The sequence below is a fragment of the Stegostoma tigrinum genome, chromosome 2, assembly GCF_030684315.1.
Source record: "Stegostoma tigrinum isolate sSteTig4 chromosome 2, sSteTig4.hap1, whole genome shotgun sequence".
NCBI classification, from domain to species: Eukaryota; Metazoa; Chordata; class Chondrichthyes; order Orectolobiformes; family Stegostomatidae; genus Stegostoma; species Stegostoma tigrinum.
In genome coordinates this window covers 114,358-132,148 of record NC_081355.1, presented here as the reverse complement: position 1 = coordinate 132,148, position 17,791 = coordinate 114,358, and the positions used below count along the sequence as shown (strand labels likewise).

Genomic DNA, 17,791 nt, shown 5'->3' with positions numbered 1-17,791 from the left:
ATTAATATGAGACAGGAGAAGACTGTCACCAGGTTCCTACATTTGCTGCTTCACTTCTTTCATATTACTTCTTGTTTTAAGTGAAGTAGACATCACTTTTCCCCATGTAAAAATGAAAGAGCTGTGTATTGAACACGTGTAATTTTATAGATATGTTTCCTTGTTGATGTGAAATGAATTGAAGATCATGCAGGAAATAGGGATGTGACACATATTTTCATTTTGAGTATTGCTAAAGACATAATTTAAAGAATCTTGTTTCTTAGCACTCTTTCGGGGCTTGGAAAAGTACCAATGTGAAGGGAAAATCAACATTACTTCTGTGTGAGAGGAGAATGCTTAGTTGGAAAATGAGCATTGATTAACAGAAGCATTAACAGGGGGAGTGTATCAGTTAATGATAATTAGCAATTAACTGACAGGCTTATTTATATTTTAAACCAGTCAGACTGACTCTGATTGGGGGTAAGAAAAGTACCCTGGATCAGTTGTGCAGAAGAGTCACTGGACTTGAAACGTTAACTATGATTTCTCTCCACAGATGCTTCCAAACATGCTGAGCTTTTCCAGCAATTTCTGATTTTGACTCTGATTGGTTGAGGCATTACCCTGAGAAATAAACCAGAAAGTGGCAGCCACCTATTTTGTTTTAGTCTATGTACTTGTGAAAAAGACATGGAGAATTTTCTGTCAGGTTGTTACCATGACATCCATGATCAGTTTGGACAACATTCCAAACAGATCAGTACAAGGAGAAAATTCAATCTGAGCCAAATTAAAGGACTGCAGAAAATGGAGAGTCAATATTAGGACATATAAATTCTAAAAACTTTTGGAGTTCCTTGGAAAGGTTTGTCAATCCATTTGCAATATTTTTGTGAGGCTAAGGAGGAATTTAGGAAAATATTTGAAGGAAGGAAAATGCCAGGTACAGGCAGGAAATGACGCAGCTTCATACCTGGAACTGAAATGGTAATGGTGCCTTGGGGAAAGATTTATCTGCTACTCTGCAATCCCATACTCACTGCTCAGAAAACTGCAAGGTTATCAGATCCACAAGTTGAGCAATGCTAAGCCCTCGTGCTGGTTGGATTGCGGTGAGCTGTTGGTGACCACGGAGCAGATGTGAAGGGCCCTAACATAACCTCTCTGCCGATGCTCCTGAGATGCTGCTTGGCCTGCAGTGTTCGTCCAGCTCCACACTTTGTTATCTCTGCTGAGTCAGACTGTTCAAATGCACAACAATCATGTTGAAGTGTGTATTCCAATCCAGCAGAAATATATAAAGGCATTTATAGCTTTAGTGTTGTTTTTTGGCGCTTGTGCACACATTTGGTTTCTAGTTAAAAACTGAAAGCCCTGCAGATGCTGTCAATCAGAAACAAAAACAGAAATTGCTGGAAAAGCTCAGCAGGTCTGGGAGCATCTGTGAAGAGAAATCAGTTTTGATGTATCAAGGTTGAGGGACCCTTCCTCAGAAATCAGAAGGGTCATTGGATGTGAAATGTTAACTCTGATTTCTCTCCACAGATGCTGCCAGACCTGCTGAGCTTTTCCAGCAACTTTGTTTTTTGTTTGTTAGTTAACCTGCCACATCAGTTTCACAGCACAGAATGTGTACTAACCATTGCACATTCCAGCTTTTTCTGGTAACATGAATCTCGAAAAGAACAAACTGTCTTCCCAAGTCAGAAGGAATTTGTTTCTTTCTGCTAGTCCAGTCCTCAACATCTTTAGTGCATTTAGTTCTGTTTTTTTTTCTGTTGAAGGGTCTCGGCCCATAACGTCAGCTTTCCTGCTCCTCTGATGCTGCTTGGCCTGCTGTGTTTATCCGGCTCCACACTTTGTTAGCTTTGGGATCGAAGTTTGCTTCTATCTGGACGGAAATATATTGCTGGACAAAACTGTTTTAAATTAGCTGATGGATTTGAAGCTGAATGCTACCAACTTAAGGGGGCCAACAAAAGTGGACATGTTTTATTCTCTCTCTCAATTACTTAATTGCAGTGACTTTCAAGCTCCCAGTTTGTTTTCACGAGACACACACTGAATTTCCCGGTAAACCAGAGGAATGAAAAGAGGAAAGAATTGGGAAAATGGACCATCCTCACTGCTCCAGCAATGACCTTTCCTTCAACATCAGGTCAGAAGTAGGGATGCTTGCTGATGATTGCACAATGTGCAGCACCATTGACAGCTCCTCAGACAGTGAAGCAGTCCATGTTCAAATGCAACAAGACCTGGATAATATCCAGGTTTAAGCTGACAAGTGATAAGTGACATTCAAGACACACACTTCTTTTTTATTCATTTTTTTTTGTATGGAGGCATCAATGGCTAGACCAACATATATTGTACATCACTCATCACCCAGAGGGCAGTTAAGGATGAACCACATTGCTGTCAGCCTGGAGTCACATGTAGGCCAGGCCATGTAATGGTGGCAGTTTCCTTCCCTAAAGGACCTCAGTGAATCTGTTGGGTTTTTCCAGCAATTAATAGGGGATTCATAATAATCATTAGACTCTTATTTCCAGATTTTTATTGAATTGAAAATTCATCATCTGCCATGGAGGGATTCGAACCTGGCTGTCCAGAGCATTACTTGGGTCTCTGGATTAACAGTCCAGCAATAGGCTGTCACCTCCATTGATGCCAGACACTAAACATCCGCAATAAGAGACAATCTAACCACAGCCCATTGACACTCAATTCTGTTATCATCATCAATCCACCATTATCAACATCCTTGGGGTTACCATTAACCAGAAACTCAACTGGATTCACCACATCAACACAGTGGCTACAAGAACAATTCAGAGGCTAGGAATACTGCAGCGAGTAACTCACCTCCTAGCTCACCAAAGTCTGCCCATTATCTACAAGGAACAAGTCAGGAGTGTGATGGAATACTTGCCACTTGCCTGGATGGGCGCAGCCCCAACAACAAGCAAAAAGTTTGACACCATCCAGGACAATGCAGTTCACTTGACCAGCACCACACCCACAAGCATCCATATGATGCTCGGTAGGTTTAGTGTGTACCATCTACAAATGCACTACAGAAGAGTCTTTAGGCAGCATTTTTTAAACCCAAGACCACTTCCATCTAGAAGGACAGGGGTAGCAGATACTTGGGAACACCACCCCCTGCAAGTTCACCTCCCAGTCACCCACCATCCTGACTTGGAAATATATTGCTGTTCCACAATCCGCTGGATCAAAATTCTGGAATTCCCTCCCTAAAATCATTTTGAGTCAACCTAAAACATGTGAACTACAGTGTTTCAAGAAGGTAGCTCAGTGCCACCTTCTCGATGGGCAATTAGTGACAGGCAATAAATCAAATTATGTGGCAATTAAAGTGAAAAATAGTCTCTCTTTGGCCTTGTAAACTCTTGTTTGAATATTTTTTATCATTCTCTGACCCAGATTCCAACTCCTTGATGAACCTCCAATGGAACTTCTCCTTTTTAATATTAAAATTTCAATCGCACTGAATTAAGCCCACCGTCAATGTTGACAGCATGATTAGGAAGGTACTGAGTAGAAAGACCAGCCTGAAAACCAAAGGGCCCTGTTGACAGCATGATTAGGAAGGTACTGAGTAGAAAGACCAGCCTGAAAACCAAAGGGCCCAAGAAGGTCAAAGTGTACTGCAGCCTGCTGTTTTCCCAGCTTCTGTTTGAAAAGCCCTCTACCCCACAAGTTGAGGGAATAGAATTTCACATGTCAGTGGAGGAGCTGAATGGGATAGAAGTCTCAGTTAGGATTATCTCAGTATCACACGGAAATACCGAAAATTTTTCAATAAATGTCGGTTCTAACTTAAAAAAATGCTGATACCCAGATTGCTGTCTCTATCCCATGCACAATAGTTTCTATTTTCACTTACAATTTAACACGTCGAAGAACTGAAATGAGGCATGGAATGTGTTCTCATTAACCATTCCAGAATGGAATTAGATGCAATCACAAATTATTTCACTATTGGGTAAATGCTGTGATGTTCAAAACTGATACTTCTTGACGTGATTTATGTAGTTGTTACCAATCCCTTTAATCACTGCTGTTCAAAGATTTAATCATAAGCTCTGCAGTGGTCCAATTGATGAAGCTACTGACCTGTGTGGTTCTAATCTAAACACAACAAATGATTCGGTTTTGAAATCCCTACCTTGCTGAATCATTGAGTCATGGCTGAAGTCATGGGGAAGATACAAAAATTGACCTGGGAACAAAAAGAAACAATTGATGTTGGATAGGGAGAGATTACCCAGTATTTTTCATGAACATTCAATGGAAAATATAAGTTGAATGGATTTATCTAACAATTGCATGCTGAAACAGTTTTCAATATTGTCTTGGCTCATAGAGCCATATAAAATAATACTTTTCACTGTATCTCAGTACACATGACAACACCAAATCAACCAATCAATCAATTAATCGTACGGGATAGAAACAGAACCTTCAGTCCAACCCGTGCATGCCAAACAAGCTTCCCAAACCAAATTAGCCCCACCGGCCTGCATTTGGCCCATATCCCTCTTAACCCTTTCTATTCATGTACTAATCTAAATGTCTTTTAAATGTTGTAACTATACCTGTATTCACCATTCATCTGGCATCTTATTCCCAATACGAATCACCCTCTGTGTGAAAACATTGCCCCTCAGATCCCTTTAAAATCTTCCCCCTCACCTTAATGTATGCCCCTAGTTTTGATCTCCTTTATCCTCAGAAAAAAGACTTTGAATATTCACCTTATCAATGCCCCTCATGATTTTATAAACCTCTATACAGTCACCCATCAACCTGTATTCCTCCTAGCCTATCCAGCCTCCCCTTAGAATTCAAACCCTGCAGACCCAGTAATGCCGTGGTAAATCTTTTCTGAACACCCTCCAATTTAAGAATATCCTTCCTCTAAGCAGGGTGACCAGAACTGTACATGGTACTCGCACAGAAACAAACAGAAAGTGTGTAAATCCAATCAGTTAATCGAAAATGTGACTAGCATCCATGAATCTATCACAACAGGTGTCGAGACAAAATGGGAATTGTGCAGGATCTAATTAAGATGCCAACGTTCTTTTAGACCTTGACTCACCATTCTTTCATACTTTTCTCCAGCTTCACTCGAATGCAGATAAAGGGGATGGATCAGTCAAGTACATCCTGTCAGGAGAAGGGGCTGGTACCATTTTCGTTATTGATGACAGCACAGGAGATATTCATGCAACTAAAAGTTTGGATCGTGAACAGAGGATACACTACATTCTTCATGCTCAGGCTTTGGACAGAAAGACCAACAAGCCCCTTGAACCTGAGTCTGAGTTCATCATCAAGGTGCAGGATATAAATGATAATGCACCTGCCTTTCTGGAAGGACCTTACTCTGCCTCTGTCCCAGAAATGTCTGAAGTTGGTAAGCTTGTGTTTTAACCATTGGAGCTTTCTCTCACTGCAATTTGATACAGTATTGCTTGCACCATTTCAGTTCAATAATTCTGTACTTGTTGCTGTGTCCTTTCATTGCAAATTAATTCAATCTAATCCCACATGGCAGCTTTCCATCTTAATAAGATACTGCATTAATGGAAATATAGAAATATCAGAGCACTCAATATTCCCCATTGAGATACTTTGGATACATTAATTTCCCCATGGCACAGGAAGCATTCACAGCCAGTTGATATTGTTCCAAAATTCGCAGAGTTTCCACAAGTCAATACATCTGTATCTTCAATAGGCACATGTCCAGAATCCCAAGGAAATGAGGTCAGATAATACATTAGCCCTTGCTAAAGCCAAAAGGGGCCCTTTTCTGATGATCCTCTGATTTCTCACAGTAGCCCTTTGCCTTGGGAAAAATTTCCATATTGCCATGCTGAGAGGAATGAGGGGAGAGCGGGGTTTAGGACAGTTGGAAAAGGATCCACAGGATAGACCAATCTTTTTTTCTGATAATACAGCAGACCCTTGGGTAGATATCAAAGGTTGTCAGGACCAGTAACTACTCAGTGGTTCCAATGTTCCTGCTCCCTCTTTCTGCTTCTTATACCCACTGTGTGATGCAGTTAGAAGGCAGAGATCACTTCAGCCAGACTGACAGTCTCAGCAAGCCAATTTGGGGAACTGGTGACTTCAAACAGTTCAAAGGCCTTTCCTTCAGTATCTACTTGCCTACAAGCCAGGTGCTGGAAGAATTCCAGGGGGCGTGGGGATGAGAGGAAGATTCACAAAACTGAGTTGATGATATTGTTAATCTTTTAAACTGCATTAACTTAGACTTGACTGGGTTCAGGTTACACTGTGAAATATTGATGATGAACTTTAGAACATTGTCGATGAATTTCATCATTTTGTCACCTTCCTGAAGCTAGAACAAGGTTAAAATGGATACGTTAAAACCTTGGAAACAGTGAACAATTAAACAAGACGGACACATTTTCCTAAATACTTTTGTAAAATATCTCCACAGAATGTTTACGCTGTTGTATTAGTTTGTTAATGAGACTGAGAATTTCTGAATTGAAAAAGTCAAAGATTTCACATGATGTGATAGTTCCTGACTTATTAAATGGCATGAGGTGGTATGATATACTGATGGTCTACACTAACACATTGTCACCCTTGCGTTAGCCCATAACATGAGACATCAGTTACATAATGCTGTAGAATTATCTGCAATCCACAGGAGTTTAGTCTCAAGCAATTCAGACCTACTGGAGAATGCTTCCTTCAGGGTGCCACATTGCAAGAGGACAGAGCTCAGTAAGATCGAATCTGAGAGCATTATACACCCAGGTCATGAGGCCCACTGTGTCCTCCATAACTCTCTGTTTTGCTTGTTCCTCATTGTGCAGTGGACAGTGTACTGGGGCTGAGCAAGTGCCTGGTCTCAGACAATCCTCTGTTGCCTTGATCTGGGCCATTTCTTCTGCAGCTAGCCACAGAGCTGTCATAGTCAGGTGTTCACCAGATTGCGTTCTTGCATTTTCAAAGGCTAATGTTTCCCCTGAGGTGTCAGTATCTGAGCTGGTGAGTGTACAGGAACCAAGTTTACCCTAACCTTAATCCTATCGCAGGTAGTCTGTCATCCTAAAGGATGTTCAGGCGGAATGACTAAATGAATCACTTTTGGAACCCAGGTCCACTTCTAGCATCAAAAAGTTTGTTGGTTTACACCATGCGCAAGAAAGACTGTGTGCAATCTGAGGTCATCCCCGCTGAGCAAATGGAACCTTACACTTTTTAGTTTCTTGCTTTTAGCCCACCTTTGGCTGTTACAAGCTAATCAGATTATTATTCAATTAGATATGCATCCACTCAGGTTAATCATGTGACTCTGTGATCAATTTTAGGCTCTCCCATGATGTTTACCAGATCAAATCCCCATCTTATCACTTCTCCTTGGGCCTTCATAATCAATCATTTTCAACCCCATTCCAGACTTTATGTTCCTGCAATAATTTCTGTGAATAGAAAGGGACTTCTCCATCTGCCTTAGACTGAATACCACAGGAATTCATTTAAATCCCTTAATGCATGTATACTTGGAAAGACCATTTATAAATATGTCTGTGTATGATATAACATGTGGCTACAACTTGGGGGTTCTAAACTGATTTGGATCAGCCCCTTCTTTTCCATCCCATGCTAAATAACAAACTTTAAGCTAGCCTAAAAGAGACTTCTGTTAGCATTTCTCAGCAATGTTCCTTATCAAACTGTCTGTATACAAACAGTAGCTGCACTTGGTTCTGTTTCAACAGGCCTCTAATATAGGCATTTCACAAGACCCTTTGTGTGTTATATTAACCTTGTTAACTTGATATATTCCTTCCACAAAGGCAGATAATACCTTTAGTAATAATAAAATGTGGGGCTGGATGAACACAGCAGGCCAAGCAGCATCTCAGGAGCACAAAAGCTGACGTTTCGGGCCTAGACCCTTCATCAGAGGGGTGATGAAGGGTCTAGGCCCGAAACGTCAGCTTTTGTGCTCCTGAGATGCTGCTTGGCCTGCTGTGTTCATCCAGCCCCACATTTTATTATCTTGGAATCTCCAGCATCTGCAGTTCCCATTATCTCTAATACCTTTAGTGTTAGTTTAGCTTCAAACATCAGGCTGTAGGACATGGTGTTTCAGCTAGAATCATCCTCAGTCATTTCATGTGAACTGAGAGCCACTTTCAGCCATTTTGTGCTGCTTCAGCTGTGGGCAGGCCTAACAGAGGCCAAGTTTCTGGAGGAGTGGCTATTCTCACTGAGACTCTAGACATCCCAGTACCAGCTACAAGTCACAGGGGAGAGAAGATAACGTGCCCAATGGCTAGAAGCGGTGATACATTAATTGAGTCTGACAGCAGGTTCTGGTGAGAGCTGTAGTGGAATGAAAGGTGGTACTTACTCAGGTGGCAGGAAGGGCCTGGATGTCTCAGCATTCTCAAAGGAGCAGCCTTGGCTTTCTTTGTAAGAGACAGATCACTCCTCATAGCAGGTGTCAGGCAGCCCTCAAATCCTCTTGGTCCTTTCTGCCCCGTTATGGACTGCTTTCTCTTGGAAATGGGAGAAATAGAGGGATTGAGTGACACAGCTGTGAGTGCTGGGGTAGATGCTGTAAGGGAGTGAGTGGGCAGCACAGAGGTTATGCAGGGTTAGTGTGTCAGGGAGAATGTAGTAGAACATGAGCTTTGGTCACAGTATCAGAGAGAAGATGGTGGCTCTTGCCTTGATGCAACAGTGAAGGGTGTTAAACAGAGTTACTGTGTAGGGTCAGATATGGCTTTTCTTCAGAACGTCTTTGATGTATTATGCACATATATTCCCCGGTACCTCTAATCATAGAATCCCTGCAATGTAGAAACAGGCCATTCAGCCCAACAAATCCATGCCACCCCTCTGAAGAGTATCCCAGCCAGACTCATCTCCCTACCCTTTCCCAGTAACCCTGTATTTCCCATGTCTAATTCACCTGAAGTACATATCCCTGAACACTATGGGCAATTTAGCATGACCGATCCACCTAGCCTGCACGTCTTTGGACTGTGGGAGGAAACTGGAGCACCCTGGGGGAGCCCACGCAGACACGGGGAGAATGTGCAAACTCCACACAGACAGTCAACTGAGGCTGGAATCGAACCCAGGTCCCTGGTGCTGTGAGGCAGCGGTGCTAACCACTGAGCCCCCGTGCCACCCTTTGAGTAATTTTATTTATATTTTCCCTCTGCATTCTTTCTGCAAAAATAAATCGGCATTCACAGCGTTACATTTTGTCTGCTATCTGTGTACCATCAACTAACCTGTCTATATCCTTTTGGCTTCCAGTCTTTCCTCCTCCCAGTTCCACAATATTTCTAATTCTGATCTCATTATAGCTTTCATAGGTGCTGTATCTCCTTTAAAATGACATACATAAATGATCAAAGAATCTCAAAAAATACCAAATAAATGAGAACATTAATAAAATAGGCAACATGTGGATTTTCTTATTTAAAGCAGTGATCCCACATAGTCCCCTCAGGGAGGAATCTCATTGTTCTGCATTGTGCTTCAGCCTTCAACAAAGCATTTCTCATCCAACAGTAGCCTCATATTAGAAAGCAGAATAATTTTGACCTGCTGTATCCCAACAGTGCTGTTTGTGATTAATTTCTCATATTGAGTAGCACCTTTTTATGCAAACATAACGTAAATTCTAAGAGACACATTCCGATCGAAAAGTATGTAGCTGAAATTTGGTTGTAATTTTCAGAAAGAGAAGGTATGTACAATGTTTTTTAGTATTTGTAAATCAGAAGTATGCAGTTGTTTTGAGATTTGATTTATGCGTCTGCAGCGTGCTGTTTGTGTTTATACATTCAACATGTAACTCACAGCTTGGACATTGACTTTCTGCACAATGTGCTATATAGGAATGGGACTTCGTTTGTGAAAATATGGCAACGGTCTGTAAGGTGGATAATTCCACATGTTTTAAATCTAAACATTTCGAACGCAAAAATATTTTTAAAAGAATCAAAGTGTAAGTAGGCCACGTGTGGTATGCCACGAGCCACCTGTTCCACCATTCAGTCAAATCATGAATAAACTGGATGTGACAACATCACCACTTCCTGCCTTGCAGCCACTCTCCACTTAAACAGCGTTATGGTTTTCATTTTTCCTGCTGAAGTAAGTATCTTCACATTTCCTTGCATTACAAATCATCTGCCTTTTTTGCCTACTTACTTAACCTACCTACATACTTGAAACTGATTCTCCAACCCATTTAAACAAGAAGCTTAAACCTTTACACAGACAGTTACATGTGAAAGGAGAATGGACTGATGTTATTTGGGTAAATAGACTGAAAGGCTTGGCTGGAAGTAAATAATCGGAAATATTTAAACAAATAATTCAAAATATTCAACAAAAATACATTTCATTTAAAGAGTGGCTCACTCAGGAATTAAAGATTATATAAATTGTTTTAGATTATAAGGAGAAGCTCTTAACAGTCCAAAAACACAATAACAAATCTGAATTGGAAGTGTAGCAAAGACTGACCAATAAAACGGAAAATACTACAATGACAGAAAATTAGCCAAAACTGCAAGAAACAGACAGGAAGAGGTCCCATAAGTACATAAAAAAAATAAGAGAGGTGCTAAAGTTAATGTTGGTTCCTTTGAAGCATAAATAGAAAAAATAATCATGGCAAATGAACTTCAGTGGATTAAATATATTGCACTGCTTTTTACAGCGGAGGACTCATGTTTCATTCCAGAAATAGACAGTAATCTGGAGGCTAAAAGTTTGAGGAAACAAAGGAATTTAATATGAGCATAATTAAAGTATTAGAGAAAGTTAAGGTTCTGAAATCTGACAATGTCTTAGGATCTGAAAACTCATACAATAAAGAACTGAATGAGAAAGCTGCCAATCTGGTAGTTTCTTCAGAATGGAATTTGACAAGCATTACATCAATTTGCAAGAAAGGAGAGAGAGAGAGAAACGCAGGTCAGTCTGATGAATCTGATGATCCATTAGGAATTCCCACCATGATTGGTGAGCAACATCAGTGTAAATAGAGTCATACAGTAGTTCAGTTAACACTTTCATTTTTCCTTTAGGAAGAGGTTCCTCACCATTGTCAGCCATCATTCAGTTTTCTGTACTTTTGAAAGGTATAGGTTCAAGTTACACTGCAAGACATCTGTACGGAAGTGTAAGTGGATGCTCCAAAGCAATACTGAAGGAGTGATGTACTCTCAAAAGTGCCATCTATTGGCTGAGACATTAATCAGTGCCCCATCTGTCCTCACAGGTGGCTGTACAAAATCCTACAACATGATTTCAATGAAGAACGGAGAGTTCTCCTAGTAATTTAGCCAATATCTGTCCCTTAGTCAACATGATAAATATGGATAATTTGGCATTGTTCTGGTGTTGTTTGTAGTTGCTTTCTGTGCCTAGATTGGCTGTGGTCGTTCCCTTTTCAGAAAAGTGTCTCTACGGTTGAGATCATGAAAATTTCCATATGAATGTATTGTTCTCCTTTATTTTATTTGCATCACATCTCCTAGGATTGCAGTTTTCATCTTGCCCTTGCTGCTCACCATAAATCATTTTGGACCATGATGAATTCTGCGTTTGTAAATGTTGACACATTGTGCATATTAAAATCACAAAACAAATCAGATGCTTACTGAACGTTATCAGTAATAAAAGAACCTTTCTTGCCTGATGGACTCAGTTTATATTTGTTTCCAATAATTCACAACTAGTTGATGCTTACTTAAAATATTGTTGTTCCTTTTTTAGTGTGAATCTGCATCCTAAAGCTTTGAAAAATTCTCAAACATGAACAGAATTCATTTAGTTCAGCCCTGCAATCTCATATCTGTTAAACCTTTAAGGTTGAGTGGTAATAACCAGGCAGAAGAGAAAAGCTCATCAGCTCAAGTTAGTGACTGAATTGTTTAAAATACAGATCAATGGAACAGGCTAGGGCATCCAGCTTCTTGCTGTTGTTTCATTGTTTGATTCATCAAATTATGGAATTGTTACAGAACAGAAGTTGGCTTTTTGGTCTGTCGTATCTGTTTTGACTCTCTGAAGGAACAACTTTACTAATGCCACTCCCCTTCCTTTTCCCCACAGCCTGAAGTTGTTTTTCTTGATATTGATGCAATTTCTTTTCAAAGGCCACAATTGGACTTGCCTCCAGCAAACTCTCAGGCAGTGCATTTCAGACCCTAACCATTCACTGTGAAAAACCATTTTCTATAATTTCACCATTGCTCCCTTTGCCAACTGTCTAAAAACTGTGCCACTGCTTCTTGGTCCTTCCACCAACTCCTCCTTATCTATTCTGTACAGGCTCTGTGATTTTCTATCCCCCACTGAATCTCTGCTCAATCCCCTTTTCTCCAAGGAAAACATTCCTGACGTCTCCACTGTCTCCATGTCACTCAACATCTTCATTGCTAGAAACATTTCTGTTGTCTCCTTTTGTGTCTTGACATTCTTCTGAAGTGTGTGATATCCGAAACAGGATGGAATACTCTGTTTTGAAACTAAATCCTTATCTTATACATGTTTGCCATAACTTCTTATTTTAATACTCTGTGCTGTCAATCAACATTCCTTTTAAGATGCACAGTCATTTTGATGTTCCATGCACAGAGATTGGAGGAATGAGACCTTATCTTTCAATCAGGTAAACTCAGCTTTCAGAACTCAACATTAAGTTAAGCAATTTCGGAAATATACATCACCTTCCTTGTTCAGGTTTTGTCATAAAATGGATTAATTACAGCACACTAAACCCATTTTCAATGCCTCACACCCCCATGATCACCTATCGAGCTTTTCTTCTTAGATAATAAAATGTAAGGCTGGATGAACACAGCAGGTCCAACAGCATCTCAGGAGCACAAAAGCTGACGTTTCGGGCCTAGACCCTTCATCAGAGAGGGGGATGGGGTGAGGGTTCTGGAATAAATAAGGAGAGAGGGGGAGGCGGACCGAAGATGGAGAGTAAAGAAGATAGGTGGAGAGAGTATAGGTGGGGAGGTAGGGAGGGGATAGGTCAGTCCAGGGAAGACGGACAGGTCAAGGAGGTGGGATGAGGTTAGTAGGTAGCTGGGGGTGCGGCTTGGGGTGGGAGGAAGGGATGGGTGAGAGGAAGAACAGGTTAGGGAGGCAGAGACAGGTTGGACTGGTTTTGGGATGCAGTGCGTGGAGGGGAAGAGCTGGGCTGGTTGTGTGGTGCAGTGGGGGGAGGGGACGAACTGGGCTGGTTTAGGGATGCGGTAGGGGAAGGGGAGATTTTGAAACTGGTGAAGTCCACATTGATACCATTGGGCTGCAGGGTTCCCAAGCGGAATATGAGTTGCTGTTCCTGCAACCTTCGGGTGGCATCATTGTGGCACTGCAGGAGGCCCATGATGGACATGTCATCTAAAGAATGGGAGAGGGAGTGGAAATGCTTTTCTTCTTCCCTAGTTTACTATCAACAATTCCTTTGTCTGCTAATGCCTTTTTTTCTCTCTCTCACGGCACTATCTCTATCTAGCTATTTATTCCTTGCAATGCCCACCCCCATTCATCTGTATACATACCACTTTCTCCTAACTGCTTATAGTTCTAAAGAAGGGCCATTGGACTCAACATGTTAACTCTGTTTCGCTCTCCACAGATGCTGAAACACCTGCTGAGTTTCTCCAGCACTTTCTGCATTTGTTTCAGCATCTACAGTTCTTTGTTTTACTCTTTTGCAAGGAAGCATATGGACATACATGGAATAGTGTAGGTTAGATGGGCTTGAGATCAGTATGACAGGTCGGCACAACATTGAGGGCCGAAGGGCCTGTACTGCGCTGTAATGTTCTATATCTATATCTGAATCAGATACCCTTTATGATGTTAAAAGTAGACATGCACGTGCTTTAAACATGTGTCGTTTGAACTCTCAAGCTGTCAAGACTTTTACATCCTCAAGCTCCATGTATTTTTGAAAAGAAAACACGGCAGTTGGGAGCAAAATCAGAGATTGCAATTTCATTCAACTGTCTGTTGACATAGGAGCGTTATCGTTATTAATGTCACAAGTCTGACTCTGCAAAATATTGTTATGAGGCTAGAAGTGACTAAGTCAACAATTTAGTTGACAACTCCATGACTTTGATGCTCCATACTGAATATAAATGTATGTTTTCATTAGTGATTAGCTGTTTGAATGCAGTGATTGTGTACAGAAGGGACTGAATGCCTGAAGAAAATTAAAATGTGTTAGAAGTGTTTTTATCAATGAAAGTTTATTTTCATAAACATTGAAGTGATCAACAGAAACTTAGACCTTCATTTTGTTTAATTTCAGCATGGCTTCCTGAGGTTTGCCCATTGTGCATATGGGATGAGTTGGTATGGCAGGTATAAGACTGATGGGTGGGGGTCATTGGTCAGCATAAGTTAGCACTAAGTTGCAATAGTGGTTACAGAGGGAAAGGGGGTTGGATAGAAGGATATAGCTTGACCTGCAGTCTATGTCAGATCATGGAGATAAGTGGAGAAATAGAGATAACATGAATTGGTGTGGATGTGACAGGAGGAATCGATGGGGTAGATGGGCTGTGATGATTGAGATCTATGTTTTGATTCACTCTTGGATGGTCTGGTGGCTCAGTGGTTAGCACTGCTGCCTCAGAGTGCCAGGGACCTGGGTTTGATTCCACCCTCGAGTGACTGTCTGCATGGGTTTCCTCCGGGTGTTCCAGTTTCCTCTCACAGTCCAAAGATGGCCAGGTTGGGTGGATTGGCTGTTGGAAATGTGAGACTATGGGGAAACAATAGGGGTCTGGATGGAAAGCTCTTTGGAGGCTTAGGACAGACACCATGGGCCAAATGGCCTGTTTCCGCACTGTAGTGATTTTGATTTGTTTGTTTCAATAAGTTCCAGATCACTGAGACCTGCCCTTTGTACAGTCCATTCTTGCAGCAGGCATTACTGAAGTCTCATACTCATTGTATCCTTGAGCTTGGCTCCTCTAATCGCAGCCCCAATATGACTTTAGAACATCTGGAGCACCATCAAATCTGGCATTCCTGCTCATTGGAGTTGTGTTTCAATGTCACCACCTGTTGCAAATCAGGTAGCGGCAGCCTGCAAATTGTTTTTCAGTGATGCATTTTACATTTGGTCTGGTGTTCAGTACACTGTGATTGTGGGGTAATGGAAGAAGGTGAGTCCATTGGGTCAGGAGGGATCTCAGACATGCACAGGGTCTCTCTGTTACGGTGGGAATCTTAGCAAACAGATTATGAGGATTGCAATAAAGTGGGATAAAAACGGACAGTTTACCTTTGATGTATTCTGCAACTGAACAACTTGTCATTTCTTGAAGTCGAGATATAGACACCAAGAACTGTCACTGAGTGGTAGTTAGCAAAATTGCAGCATATTCCTGATGTTTGACATTTTAACTTGATGGAAGGGGGCATGGCAGACAATTAATTATCTTTTGAGAAAGAACATCAACAATACTTTCCCTTTATATAGCACCAAGATTGTAGGGAAATAGAGAAAACAAAGTATGAAGCTGGATGAACACAGCAGGCCAAGCAGCATCTTAGGAGCCTAAATCACACTAACCTTCTGGTGGCCATGCCTTCAGCTGCCAATGTTGTAAACTCTGGAATAAGTTCTCCTCCTCTCTTTTACTTGCATATATCCCTTAAAATCTATCTCCGTTAATGGCTTTGTTCATCAGAACTAATGTCTCCTTCTTTGGCTTATTAATCTTGTAGCATCTTTCCTTCACTCACCCCTTTTCTCTCACCCTTTATCTCTGCCAGAATTATGAGCTTGCAAAGTAGGGAAACTTGTTTCCATCGAACAATTAACAAGTTTCTTTTCACGGCTGAACTCTTCTTCAACTTAATTTCTGTTTAAAATGTGCAATGGGAGTGAATGTTCACAGGGATCATCCAATAGTTCCCTGTTCAAGCGAATGGGAGGGACAACTAAAGAAAGTCGCTCCTTGCACATGAAAAAATGGTCACTGTTGTTATAACATAAAGACATTGAGAAATTATAACTTGAGATCACTGTCCTCCAATATAGCATAAACATGTGCCTTTCTGCAGTGTTGCTAATTGTATAAATAGTTGAGGTCTAATAATTCAGTTACGAAGGCTGGAATCTGAAGAAGAGTTCTAGCTTATAATATGTGAAGTTCCAAATGATATATAATGGATCATCTCCACAACTCATCTTTGTGAAGGAGTCATCTATCACCATCCTCTTCCCTGTTAAGGATCTAGAAGACCAGTTGATCTCATATTTTTGAGGAGATCCCCCAGGTAGTCTGACAAGTAGAGGTTCTTGGTTTATACAAGATGGAGAGTCCTGTGTGTTAGCAATTGAGTTAAAGATACATTGGCATGGTAGACATTGTCGGCAAGATTGTAAGGGAGACCTCAATGTTAGGCCCTACTTTCCAGATCCAAGTCTGTTCACCTGCCCAAGTACATGTGACATCATCATACCAGATGGTGTTCTAATGCACTCCACAGCATTAACTCTTTCAGACCCACAGACAACTGATGTTCAGAGCAATGACAACAGTTCGACACACTGACAGCAGCTGACACAAATTGACAGCTCGTATTTGAATATCAGAACTAGTTTTAGGATGCCTAGCCTATATGTGACTCCAGACCCACAGCAATGTGGTTGACTCATAACAGCCCTCTGGGCAATTAGGGATTGGTAATAAACACTGGCCTAGCCAGAGATGCCCTCATCCCATGAATGAATAACAAAAAGCTCTTTATTAAGATACACTCCAGTCAGCTCACCTCCAACATTTTTCCCCGTGACAACTCCTCTCCCTCCAAAACCCAAGTTTTCCTGTGTGCTATGATCCCGATCTTGCCCCCAACTCATGTGAGGCCTCAGCGCCATTACTGATCCTGGGTCCCTGGTGGGCCGGTTGGCACCGAGTACCTACCATGCCTCCCTGTGATCCCTCCTGCAACGTGGAGCTGTCAAAGTTTCAGCACCAAGGTTAGATCAGTGTCAGGAATTGTCTGAGGGTCCACCACTGGTTACTAAAACACCCAGCTGGGTCTTAACAAGCTGGGTCTTCCCGATAGGAGGTGATGCAATATTATCATTGACTGTCCAGTCTTCCAGCCACACCCTCTGCATTAAACCTGTTCCCCCTACGCAAGGGGTGGTGCTTGTGTGAAGATCAGAAAGCCATTTCTTCTCAATTACATCACTTTGTCGCTGCTGTCGAGAAAGTAGAGTCAGTTTTGTTGGAGGAATGAACTTGATTAGCTTTCATTACACAGCAGCTTCACTTGAAATGATGACTTGATAATTATCATTGCAGCAGTAAGTAGTTTTATGTATGGAACTACTTAGTGTGTGTGTTGTCTGATTCATCCCTCACTCAGCACTCATTGCAAGTATGAACAACACCCTCAGAGTGATGCCCGGGTTATGTACATTTCCACCCTCAGCTTGAGCATTGCATCTCCTGTAGTATCAGCTGATGGGTAATGTGCTTTCAAGTAACATTTTGTGTCTGAGCTGAAGTATTCAGCACAATATCATGAATCTTGAGTGCACTCACTCATAGACCCATTAAAAACTACAGCAAGAGGACGAAAGCCAGACCAGGTGAAGACAGCAGTCTTCCTTCCCTGAAAGACCTTGGTTAATTCCCCCACTAAGGGCATTGTGTGTCTACGTACCGAACATGGGCTGCCATGGTTCAAGAAGGCAGTT

The 17,791-nt window shown here is 41.5% G+C and overlaps 1 protein-coding gene across 17 annotated transcripts in view; it reads left to right on the top strand.

Moving 5' to 3' along the window:
• LOC125467601 (cadherin-18-like) overlaps positions 1–17,791 on the top strand; it is a 588,086-nt gene that overhangs the window by 456,169 nt on the left and 114,126 nt on the right. For all 17 annotated transcript variants that reach the window (XM_059651834.1, XM_059651792.1, XM_059651801.1 and 14 more), the window contains one exon: positions 5,137–5,431. In XM_059651834.1, coding sequence (XP_059507817.1) covers positions 5,137–5,431 — 295 coding nt within the window. The remainder of the gene's footprint in view (positions 1–5,136; positions 5,432–17,791) is intronic.